This window comes from Aspergillus aculeatinus (assembly GCF_003184765.1).
Source record: "Aspergillus aculeatinus CBS 121060 unplaced genomic scaffold BO66scaffold_53, whole genome shotgun sequence".
In the NCBI taxonomy this organism is placed as follows: Eukaryota; Fungi; Ascomycota; class Eurotiomycetes; order Eurotiales; family Aspergillaceae; genus Aspergillus; species Aspergillus aculeatinus.
The window spans coordinates 29,832-42,566 of NW_020291522.1; the positions used below are offsets into that span (position 1 = coordinate 29,832).

The 12,735-nt window shown below is 50.7% G+C and overlaps 4 protein-coding genes across 4 annotated transcripts; 3 read left to right on the plus strand and 1 right to left on the minus strand.

Annotated features, from left to right (window-relative positions):
• Nucleotides 1-2,265: 2,265 nt before the first annotated feature.
• On the minus strand, nt 2,266-3,311 carry BO66DRAFT_442331 (uncharacterized protein; the record flags this gene model as incomplete). Its single annotated transcript, XM_025651416.1, has 3 exons — nt 2,266-2,537; nt 2,612-3,124; nt 3,188-3,311. 3 exons carry the CDS (start codon nt 3,309-3,311, stop codon nt 2,266-2,268), a joined length of 909 nt encoding a protein of 302 aa, XP_025499935.1.
• A 1,247-nt stretch (nt 3,312-4,558) lies between these two features.
• BO66DRAFT_442332 (SDR family NAD(P)-dependent oxidoreductase) lies at nt 4,559-5,706 on the plus strand (the record flags this gene model as incomplete). Its single annotated transcript, XM_025651417.1, has 6 exons — nt 4,559-4,607; nt 4,685-5,045; nt 5,139-5,251; nt 5,312-5,334; nt 5,394-5,446; nt 5,517-5,706. The coding sequence occupies 6 exons, from the start codon at nt 4,559-4,561 to the stop codon at nt 5,704-5,706; spliced, it is 789 nt and encodes a 262-aa protein (XP_025499936.1).
• Nucleotides 5,707-7,275: 1,569 nt separating this feature from the next.
• BO66DRAFT_394821 (uncharacterized protein) lies at nt 7,276-7,831 on the plus strand. Its single transcript, XM_025648080.1, has one exon. The coding sequence runs from the start codon at nt 7,414-7,416 to the stop codon at nt 7,633-7,635; it is 222 nt and encodes a 73-aa protein (XP_025499937.1). The 5' UTR covers nt 7,276-7,413; the 3' UTR covers nt 7,636-7,831.
• Nucleotides 7,832-11,201: 3,370 nt separating this feature from the next.
• BO66DRAFT_394823 (uncharacterized protein) lies at nt 11,202-12,362 on the plus strand. The gene has a single exon (XM_025648081.1). It carries the CDS (start codon nt 11,390-11,392, stop codon nt 11,966-11,968), a length of 579 nt encoding a protein of 192 aa, XP_025499938.1. The 5' UTR covers nt 11,202-11,389; the 3' UTR covers nt 11,969-12,362.
• Nucleotides 12,363-12,735: the final 373 nt, after the last annotated feature.

A 12,735-nucleotide genomic window follows, 5' to 3' on the forward strand; every position in this document is an offset into this window, starting at 1 on the left:
GCTCTCCAGGTGGGATGTGAATTCACTTGTCCCGGACACTCCGCTCCGGACAAGGGTACGTTATAGGATTTACTTACTGCATGGCGTGTCGATCGATAATCCAAATCGATGGTTAAGCACCGAGTATGGTTGCGATTGCGCCGGGGAGCGGCTCTTCGATCCAGAGATGGGTCTACAACTCTCTTCCTGTCGACAGGAGTGGGAAGAGTAAGCATTTAGCCATTGCATAGCCCCCCCCCCGCATCATCGACATGCACGATCCAGTGAACTCCAGGCTCGGCGCTGGGGGCGAGTTCAAGCCCTCGAAGCACAAGAGCCCAGTAGCTCTCCTAACGCTGCATGACGTGAGCGGGACTGTAGTGTCGGAGTCTGCCTCGGATGCTATATACTGCCAGCGCCCTTGCCCAGAGGGAGATCGATCGGCTCCCGCCACTAACCCAAATGACCCGAGAGAAGATCCGATGGAGAAGGGAGTAGGGGACAGGGTCTCTGCGGCGATGGGTGGGATCGAGCGTTGGAGATGACCGGTCCGCTTGACTACGGGTTGGTAAGCTCATAGGCGCCACTTGCTATAACTACCATGCATGCACACACAGTACTGTACATGCTCCATTCACAGGTAGGGCGTGTATGATATACATCAGATTCTATGGATGTGATGGTTCAGGTGGATATGTAGCGATTTGATAGAGCTCGGCTCAGGGATGGGCGACATGGAACAATATCTTGGATTCTTGGTGGCAGGTTCAAGTTGGTTGACTAGCTAGCTAAAACAAGCGTGAGCGGGGGACCATTGCCCCCCACTCCCTAACACAGTCAGTCTGTAGTATTTTGAAGGGGGTGCGGCAGTCCGTGCGAAGGGCGGCAGAACGACCTTCTAGAGCAAGCGGTGAGGTTGTACAACTGTACAAAAGCATGCCTGGTGAGCCACCCTAGATCACGTGGTCAGGATTACTCAGGAATGCCGACCAGTCGCAGGAGTTCTAAGGAGGCTTGCCTCATGAACTGAGGTTATCTTGAAGGGAACCCATTCTCCCCGGATAAGTATGCATAAAGAGCCTTTGTTTCTTGGATCTCCACGTAGTCTAGGCTCATAGTGCCGGCGCAGTCTGTTTAGTAGGTCATCTAGCTTGAGCTTGTCGGGGCAGCACAATGGTGAATTCAAGCTCCTGTTCGAATGTTCAGCTCGGCCACCGCCATAATGAGGTGGTATACGATGCTCATACGTATCTCTCCGCATGCTCAGTCCAGTGGGCGACGGCTAAGTCACCGGAAATCAGGATTTTCCAGTCGTGATCCTTGAACGATTTCAATGAGGCAACAACCTCTCTGAATGTCCCGAGTAGTTCCACGGCAGCTTGCTGAGCCAAGCCGCGCGCGCTATGAAGGTAATCAGCAATCGCAGATTCTATAAAAGACGTGGGAGCAAAGAATCATACTCAAGGACATCAACCCCTGTTCCTTCATTTTTTCCTTCATTTACGGAATGGGGAACAGAAAATCTAGCGAGATAGCAGCCAGCGATAAAGGAGAAGAGGATGAAGAGAAGACCAACAAGAGGACGGAGATCAACAGCTGCAAGCATCTTGGAGATAGAAAGTTGGAATGCAAGTAAGGTGTGAGTACTGCCTGTCGTTCAAGAGTAACGGGGAAAAAAGACTGCCCGATGGATTAGTGGATGCTAACGGGCGCTGCCTGGCTTGATTATATCCTTGTGTTCTGGCATTTTACTTCGAGAAAGCGAACAAGAACAAAGCCATCTTGTCTCACAACCTGTCAAGCCTTCCGGCGAGCAAAAAGCTCGTTTGTACAGAGACGTCGACAGGCCTGGAATCAGAGCAGTCTTGCCTTTCCGGGGAAAAGAAAAAGAAAAGGAAAGGAAAGGAAAAAGGCTCCGTGACAGTGCTGGTGGCACGGTTTGCATCCTTGGGGAGATCAAAGGTACTCTTTGATTAAACTTGCCAATAGTAGAGCTGTGAGGGAAATGCACGAGGGCGCTCAGGTGACGAAGTATTCTCATACCCAGAATTCTGTGCTGCTTGTTCTATTACCATTTGACTGAATTCCCGACAGCAAGGACACATTCTGACCTATGAGGAAAGGCTGCATACACCAGGCGTTGGTATATGCCTGGACTCCATAGACAGTGCCCTTGGGACTAAGATCTAGCAAGATCTTTTGGTAGGAATTCGCATCATTCACGTAGACGAGGGAGCCTTGTTTTTATGTATCTGCGCTGGAAGGACAGACAGACCATAGACTGCTTTATTCCAGGTCCGCGGAGTTGTACTCGATGTCGAGCATCTCTAACCACGACACAAACTTCTTAAGACCTGCTGGGTGAATACGTTCTCCCTCCGGGGGTGGAAGCTCACCGCGTCTCTTCATGTTGATGCATAGCTCGTACAGGTACTTTTGGTAGTCGCTATCCATCTGCTTCCTCCGGGAACGGCGATTCGGATAAGGCTTCTGGTTGTCATACTCCGGCGAAACCTCCTGCGCTAAGGCTCCGACAGCTCCGTGATATCCACATTCATCTGGTACCGCACCAGCAACAGTATGTACTTATGCGGCCTGGGAGCGCTTTCCCAGCGCACGCCCATAACTTCACCATCAGTTTTCGCGGCGGGCAAGTTGCGGAGAATCCGCAGCTGGTGGACCTCCACCCAGCGGGCCAAGTGAGGGATCTTCACGGGATGGAAGGCCTCGTGATCAGACTGACTCCCCAGGGGCCACTTGCTATCGCAGTGGGAAAACAACCGAATGCGGTCGTCCGACGTGAGCCGATAATATGGATCATTGCGAGGGAGAGCGCCAATGGGTGGGATGGGAAATGTCGGGAAAAGCCGCGGCATGCGGTAGAGATGAATAGGATGTGTCGGTGTACCTCGAGGGTTTCGGTTAGCCGAGTCAAAGCTCAGGTGGAAGTGATAGTCCGGTTTATGGAAATCGACACTGTAGGGGCATGGATTGAGCTCTCCCAACGGGTCGGGTTCGGGATCGTCGAAATTGTCCAACAACCCGAGTTTGCCGAGTCTTTCGTATTCGCTCCGATGTGGACATTGCAAGAACCCAGCCTGCATCAAGACTTTTATTGCCTCGGTGATATGCTCATCGGGGACCACTCAGTCACGTTTCGTAGCCTCGTGCAACGGTGCCCCATAGATAGAGAGCGCATCGTATCCACACATTTTAGGGATCTTGCTTAGATCGAGGATGCGAGCCACATGGGAATCCACAATTTGATCACCAAGATCACGGCGAGGTTCACGCTGCGCTTCGAAAATCTCGGTGGGAATACTCTCAGCCATGTTTCAAGAAGTTACTTACGTTCGCCAATGCTTTCGAGACAGATATAGCACTCACAAAAGGTAGAATCCCGTCGACTTGCTGGAAATATCAGGGTCAGGGTGTCTTGGGAGATAAGACGGTGTTTATATAGACTTCCACTGCCGCTTGGCTCAACTCGCTCGAGAACTGTTTACAGACTGGGATTTCAGCAGAAGGGCATGTCTCATTTCACTGTCTTGGATTCTGCTCCAACTAACTAAGATGGGTCCCGCTACATATATTTTATAAGTCCTGGTGGTGCTTGAATTGAAAATGTGGCTGTGTACATTCAGTCCATTGTACGAGACTTTAACATCTCCTTTTCAGACCTGGCAACTTGGAGAAGAACAGCCATACCTGCATCACGTCCCTTTTTGTGTCTTGTGATAAACCTCTGGCCTGCGAGCTTCACCCAACCCTCAGTTTCTATACCCACAGACTTTCTTTCTCGTCTCGTCTGAGTTGGCGCTTGAGATTCACAATCTGCAGCCTTTCGCCAGCTAGGGCTCCAATAACATAAGCATGCGTCAATCTTCGATGGCAAAAGAGAATAAATCAAATCTCCCAAGATCCAAGGGCTGTCTCTGAAAACATCGTTAACTACTGCTGGAGCTGTCAAGTCCAAATGGATTCAACCACGTCCGATCAGTCACCCACGGTTCCTTGCCTTGTACTCTTTCAACTTATGGTGGGATCTTCCATCCATAATACATAATTATTGAGCACATCTCTTTTTTGCATTCTAGCCACCAGTAGCTTGTCTTAGAGTCCGATAGTTACCAGATTGGAAGCTTACCCGAAGGTCATACATTAACCAGCATACAGTTCAGCGCTTATGCTACCTATAACGAGACCGATTTCTTTGGTCGACATATCATCCCTCGATGATACCTAGTAGTGACGGCAGAAAAATGGACTAATCGGCTGCATGCACGTAGTTGGGCCGACGTGCGCTCAGGTATAATTTAGTATGTACTGTAACTTACAGTACACCGCCAAGTCTTCTCAGCCCGGGAAGTCAGGTGGTCCGAACAGAGGGTCGGTAAGAATAGTAGTGTAAAGTGAATGCATGTATACTACTATCTTGTTTTTATTTTTCCCTCTCTCCTCCCCCTCCCACCACACACCTTCTCTATTTTCCACCGCACGTATGACTTCGGAAAGCAAGGACCCTGAGGTCGAGACAAATGATTCCTTCCACGAGCTAAACTCAACGGTAACAACCATCATGTCATGCCAAGTAGAAGGAACCGCCTTGATCACCGGAGCTGGCTCGGGTAAGAGAGAAAGCTTACTGACCATGTACTCCGATTTCTGGAAGCGAACTGGCCCCCAAGACTGACTCTACAGGCAGGTGTCGGAGAGCAGACAGCCCTGCACCTCGCTGCGAACGGCATTTCAGCACTGACCTTAGTGGATATCGATGCGTCGGGCCTGGAACACGTGCACCAGGCCTTGCAAGCAAGCCACCCGACTGTGCAGGTGCTTATCGTGCCGGCGGATGTGACCGATGAAGCAGCCGTTGAGGCCGCCTTCCAAGAGACGGTGGCCGCGTTCCAGAGAGTGGACATTGTCATCAACGCGGCTGGCGTTGGCCAGCCCTTCCAGTCAACGCCCGACCTGAGCAAGGAGGACTGGGAGAAAGTCATTCGAGTTAACCTGACCGGGGTATGGCTATGCCAAAGGGCTGCTATCCGGCAGATGCTTGCGCAAGAGTATAGTTTCTTCTCCCGTCTACCCCAAGCTTCCAATCACTGCCCCTGAGGGTTTTGCCTGAATTCTGCATGGTCTGACTTGTGCGATGGCAGACCCCGTAATGTCCGCCAAGGCCGAGGCGTCATCGTCAATGTCGCATCGGCCTTGGGACTTACGACGCCGTCGACTGTGCTCCCCACTACAGCTTATGTATCTTCCAAACATGGTAGGGGTCCCTGTAACTAACGATATGTGCATGGAAAGCCTTTCTGACAATATCATGTAGCGGTTATGGGATTGACAAAATCGGTCAGTATACTCCCTTTGCTCATGAAGAACGGTCCACACTGATCATCAACACCTTGAAGGATGCCAAAATCTACGCCGCAGAGGGAATCCGTATAAATGCAGTGTGTCCAGGGTGTGTATATCGATCTCGGACTTTTGTAACTACTTTCTCCAGATTGCCTCCGATACTGACCTGATCGCAGCTGGTTTCGCACCTCATTGGTTGAGTCAGAGCTGGACTCCGGCGAGCTGTCTGCAGAGATCCTCAGCGCCCCGGTGCAGAGAGTAGCGGAGACTGAGGAGATCGCGAGCGCCATCTTATTCTTGGCATCGCCAATGAGCAGTTTTGTCTATGGGACCGGCCTCATGGTTGACGGGGGGTACAGCTTGTGACCAGTCGGGCTGTGGCAGAATACAGCGGCTTGGGTGTGGAGAAACATCAGGTTAAGACTTGCGGATGATGATTTCGGTTAGCGTTCTGTGTTTTTAAGGTGGAAAAGACCTTTCTTTTTTGGGAAACGAGCTATTCTCAATTCTCCAATCAAGCATCTAATCACCCAAGCACCTCAAGCACTCATGTCCTACTCAAGCAGTCATCCATATCTCTTATCCAAAAACCTGCTCATGGAATTCCCCCAAGATCCTCAATATCTTCAGAGCCAACCATAACCATCGCTTCATGTCTCTATCTTCATGATATCTCATTGTAGATATGGCCCGACAAGAGCACCTCGCGGGACATAAGGTTGGAACTGGAATTTCTCCCCGTCCGCGTATCGCGCCGGCAAAAGGAACTATATCGCGGCCCGATCCCCGCCCGCCCCGCTTTTCTCCAGAACATACTAGGTACCTAGTACCGTGACTCATCTCATCTTTCTCATCCCAGTGTCTCAACCAATCACCATCTTCTGCCACTACAATAAGCATGAGCTAACATGCCAAGCACGAACAGTTCCCTCGGGGTCCAAAAAGTCGGTATCAACTGACTAGTAGGTATGTCACTAAGTACTAGCCCAAACATACATGCAAGTCAGCGTATGCAACAAATTGTTGAATCTCTGTTCCAGCATTTTAGAGCCAGTGCCCTCTCCCTTAGGGACTGTCTTATCCAGCATCGGATGCTCAAGTGTATCTGCCTCGCCCGGTCTACGACTTCCAGTCTCCCGAGTCACTAGAATAGACAACGAACGAGAATGGGCAATTTGGCTGAATCGAGGCCAAACGGCCGGGTGATAATACATACTCACGCCAGGATTTCACGCGCACGACATCTTCTCCCCGGCGCCCTTGCTATCTCCGTACAGAATAAACAAACCCATGTTCTCGGACCCTTTGCTCTTGTTGCTTGCCTTCCTCATGCTCCGATGACGATGCCTCCCAGAAAATATCACCTCAAAACCTAGCCCTCTCAGCGCCTAGTCGTTTCACGCACGCCACGCTCCAGGCGGATCATCGAGCTTGCGGCGCGGCATACAATGGAGGGTGCAAATCGAAGAAGGCATGAAAACCTTTGCTCGAACTGACCTCAGACGTTTCTAGACATCATAAAACCACGAGATAAAAACATGAAATGCCCACCCCTTCCAAAAGAGGAACAGAAAAAGGAAGTCGAATGTTGAGCTGACCCCTGCCGGAAGAGCAACCATTCATTCAAAGCTACGTACTTACCTATCTATGAATAAGGTCTCCAGTACCATTGTCCCAGTAATGTATCTTTCTCGTCTCCTCGCGGATATAAATCTTACCCTTTTCTTCGTCGAGGCCAAACTGCAAGCCTTGAGCTCTGTATGAATATCCTCAGTTTCGATAAGAACCTCCCACCCTCCCCCCCCATCTTTCCATATTCCTGTACAAGTGAGGAAATAATGCTCGACACGCAACGAACAAGACCCTTTAAGAGCTACATACACACTAAGTATACCCAAGCTAAGACGGCAGAGCCATGTGCACAGGGCACTATACCCACAATCTAGATTCCCCTCTTTGCACTCAAGACACTCAGAGAGTCTATTTACGATACTAGCTCAATCCCAGCAAGAAACCCTACCCAGTAAACACCCAGACTGTCAATTCTATTCGTCAATCGAACGCCAAGGAATCATGGCACCAAGGCCAAGGGTCCAAGCCACTGCACTGTATCCAAAACCACACCACCACCACGCGCGCATCGCACCCAATCACATCCCCCACAAAGACACGATTTCAACCAACACACAGATCGACAATGATAAGCGGGGGTCTAGAAAGGCCCTTCCTAATCCCCTCATCCCCTCACTATTGATAACAAACCTGCTTTACTCGAAACACGATCAACTGCTCTAGAATAGATCGACACAGACAATGGAAACCTTCATGTCGCCAAACTTGTTCTAGCCCGCGCCGCTCCGGCAGAAACCTGGAGACGAGGGAAAATTCTCGAATAACAGGTAACTATGTGCCACCAAACTCGCCAATCCTTCTACTCATAAGTAGGATTTCTCTGTCCGCCCGTCCCGGGGGATGAGGGGGAGAGGGGGAGGGGGGGGAGGGGGGTCGGTCCTACGGGCTTATGCTCTCTCCGCCTTCGGGTAGTTTGACTCCCATCCATCCCGGATAAAGGCATTGTTCTAAGATGCCCTCATATGAGGACTATGCTGAATGACTGGACAAAGGCTGTGGCGGCGGCAGCGGCAGCAGCAGCAGTCCGGCATGGCCCGCCCGTGGTCTCAGGCCCCCTTCCCTGTCCACTGCTGTACATCTGTGATGCCTTGTGATTCGGTGGTTGATGGACCATACGGAGGATCTGGAGGGGCCCGGCTCTTCATTAATCTACTCAGTATGTACAGACGGTAGAGTTGGGCGCCCAAGATCATGACCACGACTACGACCACGACCAAAACCGAGCTACGGGGACCGACCGTGAGATCGAATCGAATCGGGAGCACACGATCGAATCGAATTAAATCAGGGTTCTTCGTGATCGAATTGTACGGCACGCCATACAGTAAACTATTCGACTCAAAAAGAAAGTATACCTGCAGCCACACATGGATGGATGGCGTGAGCGGCTTGTAAGAAGAACGCTGCAGTTACCGTACGGCCGCCGGGAGACGGATGATGGGCTCTGGACACTAACTTATGTGTGGCTTTTTCGGTCCCAGTCAAGTGAACTGTGCTATCACCGAAAGATGAGGTGGATGGCGGTTGTGGCGTGTCCCGAATGAGTCGTAGTGCTCTATTGTTGTTGCGGTGCTGTGATCAAGGCAGTGTCGTCGGAGGACTCCGGACATAGTTGGCAGAAACATCGGGTCTGGTCGGGTTCTGCGGTTTGATGCAGTGCTGGCTGCCTGAGTGTCACCGTAAATCCAGCGCAGTTGTTACACCAGTCAGCGCCCACGAGCTGATCCAGGACGACTCCCAGTGGTGGGAAAAATGCCACGGGAAGGCATGGAAGACATCCTGGCATGATTAGCCGGTGTCACTCAGTAACACCCTAGTTAATTTACGTGGTCTATTCGAACTCGATCCAGGCTAGGCCAGACCAGACCGGGTCAATTACGGGAATCTTAGTTTGATACCGGGCATTACGGGGGAGGGCCATTGTGGTCTATCTATCTCACGATGGAGACTAATTTCTCCGTGGCTTGCGACTGCACACTCAGGACACCAGCCAACAGCCAAAGGACCAAAGAAATCAAATCGCCATGCTCGGTTTCCAAGGCAAATGGCGTGAACAAACACAAAAAGGCTGTGTCCATGATAGATAACATGGTATGCCGTCATCACTGCGCTTGATGTCCATCATCAACCATGAGATCTGACATTCAACATTCGACATCGCAAAGTCACCCCATACTCTGCTGTTGCTCATCCCTTCCCTTCAAGGTTTCCCATCCTCCCTTTCTTGTCTCTCTCCGGATCGCATTCCCCAGAACCCACTCCAACCGAAGGGAATGCTTCCAGTCCAATCGCTCTGGAACCGGACGAAACTATTGGAGAGTCAAACCAAATACCAAAAAGTCCAAAAGTCGATCCACGAAAAACCTTCTGATTAACCTTAAGGTTCGCCTCCCGAGTCGTTGTCATGTTGTCAATCATGAACAATAAATGAGATCATGTTTTCGTAACCCCGGGGGCGCAGGGGGAGCTGAATACATTCGGAAAATGTTTACTGCGCCGACCGTAGGAGAACTTTTTTGACATCATGCTTGTTGTGGTGTGATGAATCGGGTTAGGCGACTTTTTTGGCTTATTCTTTTCTTGGCGGCCTTCTGGGAGAAAAGGAAAGGAAGATTAGTCACGCGCCACTGATCGGCTTCCATAGAGCAGAAAACCGATCCCGAGTCGTTCATCATTGACTCGGGCGATATTGCTGTTGCTAAGCAGATTTAGTAATCTATGTGGAAAGGGGGAATAGGAAAGTGCAGCGAAAGGGGAAAGAAAAAGGATAAAAAAAAACCAAGATGCGCGTACCTGACTACGAGTCGAGGGGCACTCCGAAACTACCTAGTACCTAGTCCCCAACCCCGCCAGGTTTATTAGGAGAGAAAAGCGCCGAAGGAACAGCACAGAGCAAGTGTTAAGGTTCTAGGTCGTTATAGAATCACCTGGACACTGGATTTTTGCTCTCCCTTCCCCAATTCCCACATGCACATCGGCGAGCGTTTCCCCTGCAACCCTAAGCGCACAGGGCACTGAGGGTTGCTCTAGGGTCGATCTGGATTAGTGTTACTGTCTTTAGCAAGGGGCACTAGTCCTCTTTCAGATCACGACCCCGCAGATTTGAGCCAATCACGCGGACGGCCACGCATATCCCTTGCTGCTTGTTCAGGCATTCTAAAGTTCTGGAGCTGCACATGGGACAGGGTCAATGGCCGTTGGAAAACCGACCTGCTTACCCCTCATTTTCGTGGGTTTGTTATCGAGACGGAAGATATGGGCTTTTGTACGGAGTATAGATGAGAGACAATCAAAAGAAAGGGGTCGCGAGAGGTTGACACAATTGGAGATTGAAAAAAAAACTCAGCGGAAGCCCACTCCCGGAAACGCGCGCGCCCACAGCCAACTCACTTTCTTACTAAGGCAGAGAACCTCGCTCCAGTTCCCAAGCCTGACCAGACTCGCTCGCCGGTGTCGAACATTCCATGGATTGCCGTCGGACCCGGACCCACTACAAAGGTCAGCTGCCCGACCAGTTTTGTAAGGTGGAGTCAAGTCGAGGCCCTTTTTTGACTCTTCTTTTTTTTTTCTCTGCTGCTTTCCCCGGTAACAAGGGCTGGAGAGCAGTAAAGATCATCCGAATGCTGACTGTACATCGTACATACCTTTTTCCATGTGGGAAGACGTGCGCGTTCCCTTTTTCGCCTCCTCCCAACTGGGTTTTACTCATAACACTCTCTGCCGTCCAGATTTAATCCCTGTCGCTCACCATGACTTTCAATCATCACCCGATGGAGGGAATCGATAGCATGATGACTGTAGCGAATGTAGGCAGGGAAAACAATACATACCCTTTCGTACAGAAAACGTGGTGGCTTGATACATACAATAGTGTGGTGCACAGGTAAATAGGCGCGTGGTGTAACGAGTCTAGACCCGGGGATCTTCCGCTTGCAGAATCTGCCAGATCAGATGGTCACGACTCACCAACCCGGATTTCTCTTTTCGGAGTTCCGTCACCACTACTGTGGTAATTTTCCCACTGTGCAGTGCGCTGCTGGGCGCGGTTCCTCCCTCCCCCCCCCCTCCCCTCCCCTCCCCTCCAGCTCCTCCAGAACCGTCTGCCGACTCCCCTCCGCCATATTTCTTCTCTCTACCTCCCCCCTCTCCTCTTTCAGGCTCTTCCTCTTTTTCCTTCTTCTCTCCAGATTTTCACTCCAGATCACTCAAAAAGCCAATCTTGCGCCTTCAAGCCACTCTCCTCCTAGGCATTGTATCCACATCTACTACGCTGCACTCGCACGCGCGACTAGCACTTAATCACATCCTCCAAGTAATTGAGTCACATCTTGACACTCCCACCTAGGGAGTATTCACCCAAAGTGATCTTGAATCATCCTTATCATCATACCTATTATATCAACCATTCGTCAACACAATGGCGGTTACAACCATCGATATCATCCCCAAGACCTCTTCCTCTCCGCTATCCTCCAACAACCCTTCCATGAATAAGCGCTGGCCCCCTCTCGCCGACAAGACCTCCCTCCCCTACAAGCTCACCACTCTGTCGCGTCAGAAACTGGCTCGCGAGGCTACTGCTCCCGACCCGGACATCCGTCGCTGCCTTGGCCACTTCCGCCTGCACTGCCGGTCCATGGAATGGGCGCAGAAGGATATGTCGACGCGCATCAACTCGTTCGAGATGGAGGACGACGAGTCCGAGGATGAGGAGGACCGGGACGATGAGAACAAGAAGCTTCCCGACGACCGCAAGGACGAAGACCAGACCTTGATCAAGCCAGCCTCGACTGAACCTGCCGACAAGGCTACCTCCGAATTGGAGACCACCACAGTCCACGTGAGCTTCCACGTCTCGGCACCCCCCGCTGCCGAAAAGGAGAAGGAGAAGGAAGGGCTTCTTGAGAAGGGCCGCAACTGCTTGGAAAAGACGGTGCAAAGGAAACACTTCTGGCCTTCGCCGGGTCAATGCCTGCCTGTTCGGATTGCAGGTTGATTTTCCACGCCGCCATCAGCTTCTCAACTCATATCTCAACTCACTTGACACCTCGACATCCTATCTTCAAAACAGCTCACCTCTTCTTCTACAAAACATGTCTCAAATCCGACCAAACAAAACCTCGAAAACCCACCACCAACCCACCTCAACCTACCACCTCTCTAATCTCTAATTATGACGTCACGAAGCCACGATTTTCATTATTTTCCTTTCAACCTGTTACCACCACCATCTATTCATCTATACATATAACCAGCGGAGTTCGAATTTCGATCATCATCTCTTTTTCTTGTGGACGGGTTCCACTACTAGCTTGGCGTTGGTGTGCAGAGCTATCTTACATGATCAACGGTGTTAATTTGCAAGAAAGGATCGGAGCACAGCGAACTGGGATGCGGCCAGACAGCACAGAGCATTGGATATGGATTGGGAATGTATTTACATATTTTTTTTGTGTCTATCAAAAAGTCAAACCTCTAGATCAAAACATCACAAAATGAACAACAAAATGAAAAAACAAGTCAAACAAACTGGTCCCTCCAATGATTGGGTGTATAGTCTTCTTTCCCGTCAATCATTCCTGATAATCGTCCGATTGGTTTCTCCTACTCAATGACTCAAAACCCCAGACCCGACATCCCCAGACTTCCCCCGGTCAACTCATGTGACCCACGGAGGAAGTGCATAACCGAAACCAGTCTAGCGCATAAAGGATGCATACCTAGTTTAACGCACCCGCTTAATCAGAACCACCTCCTAACTTA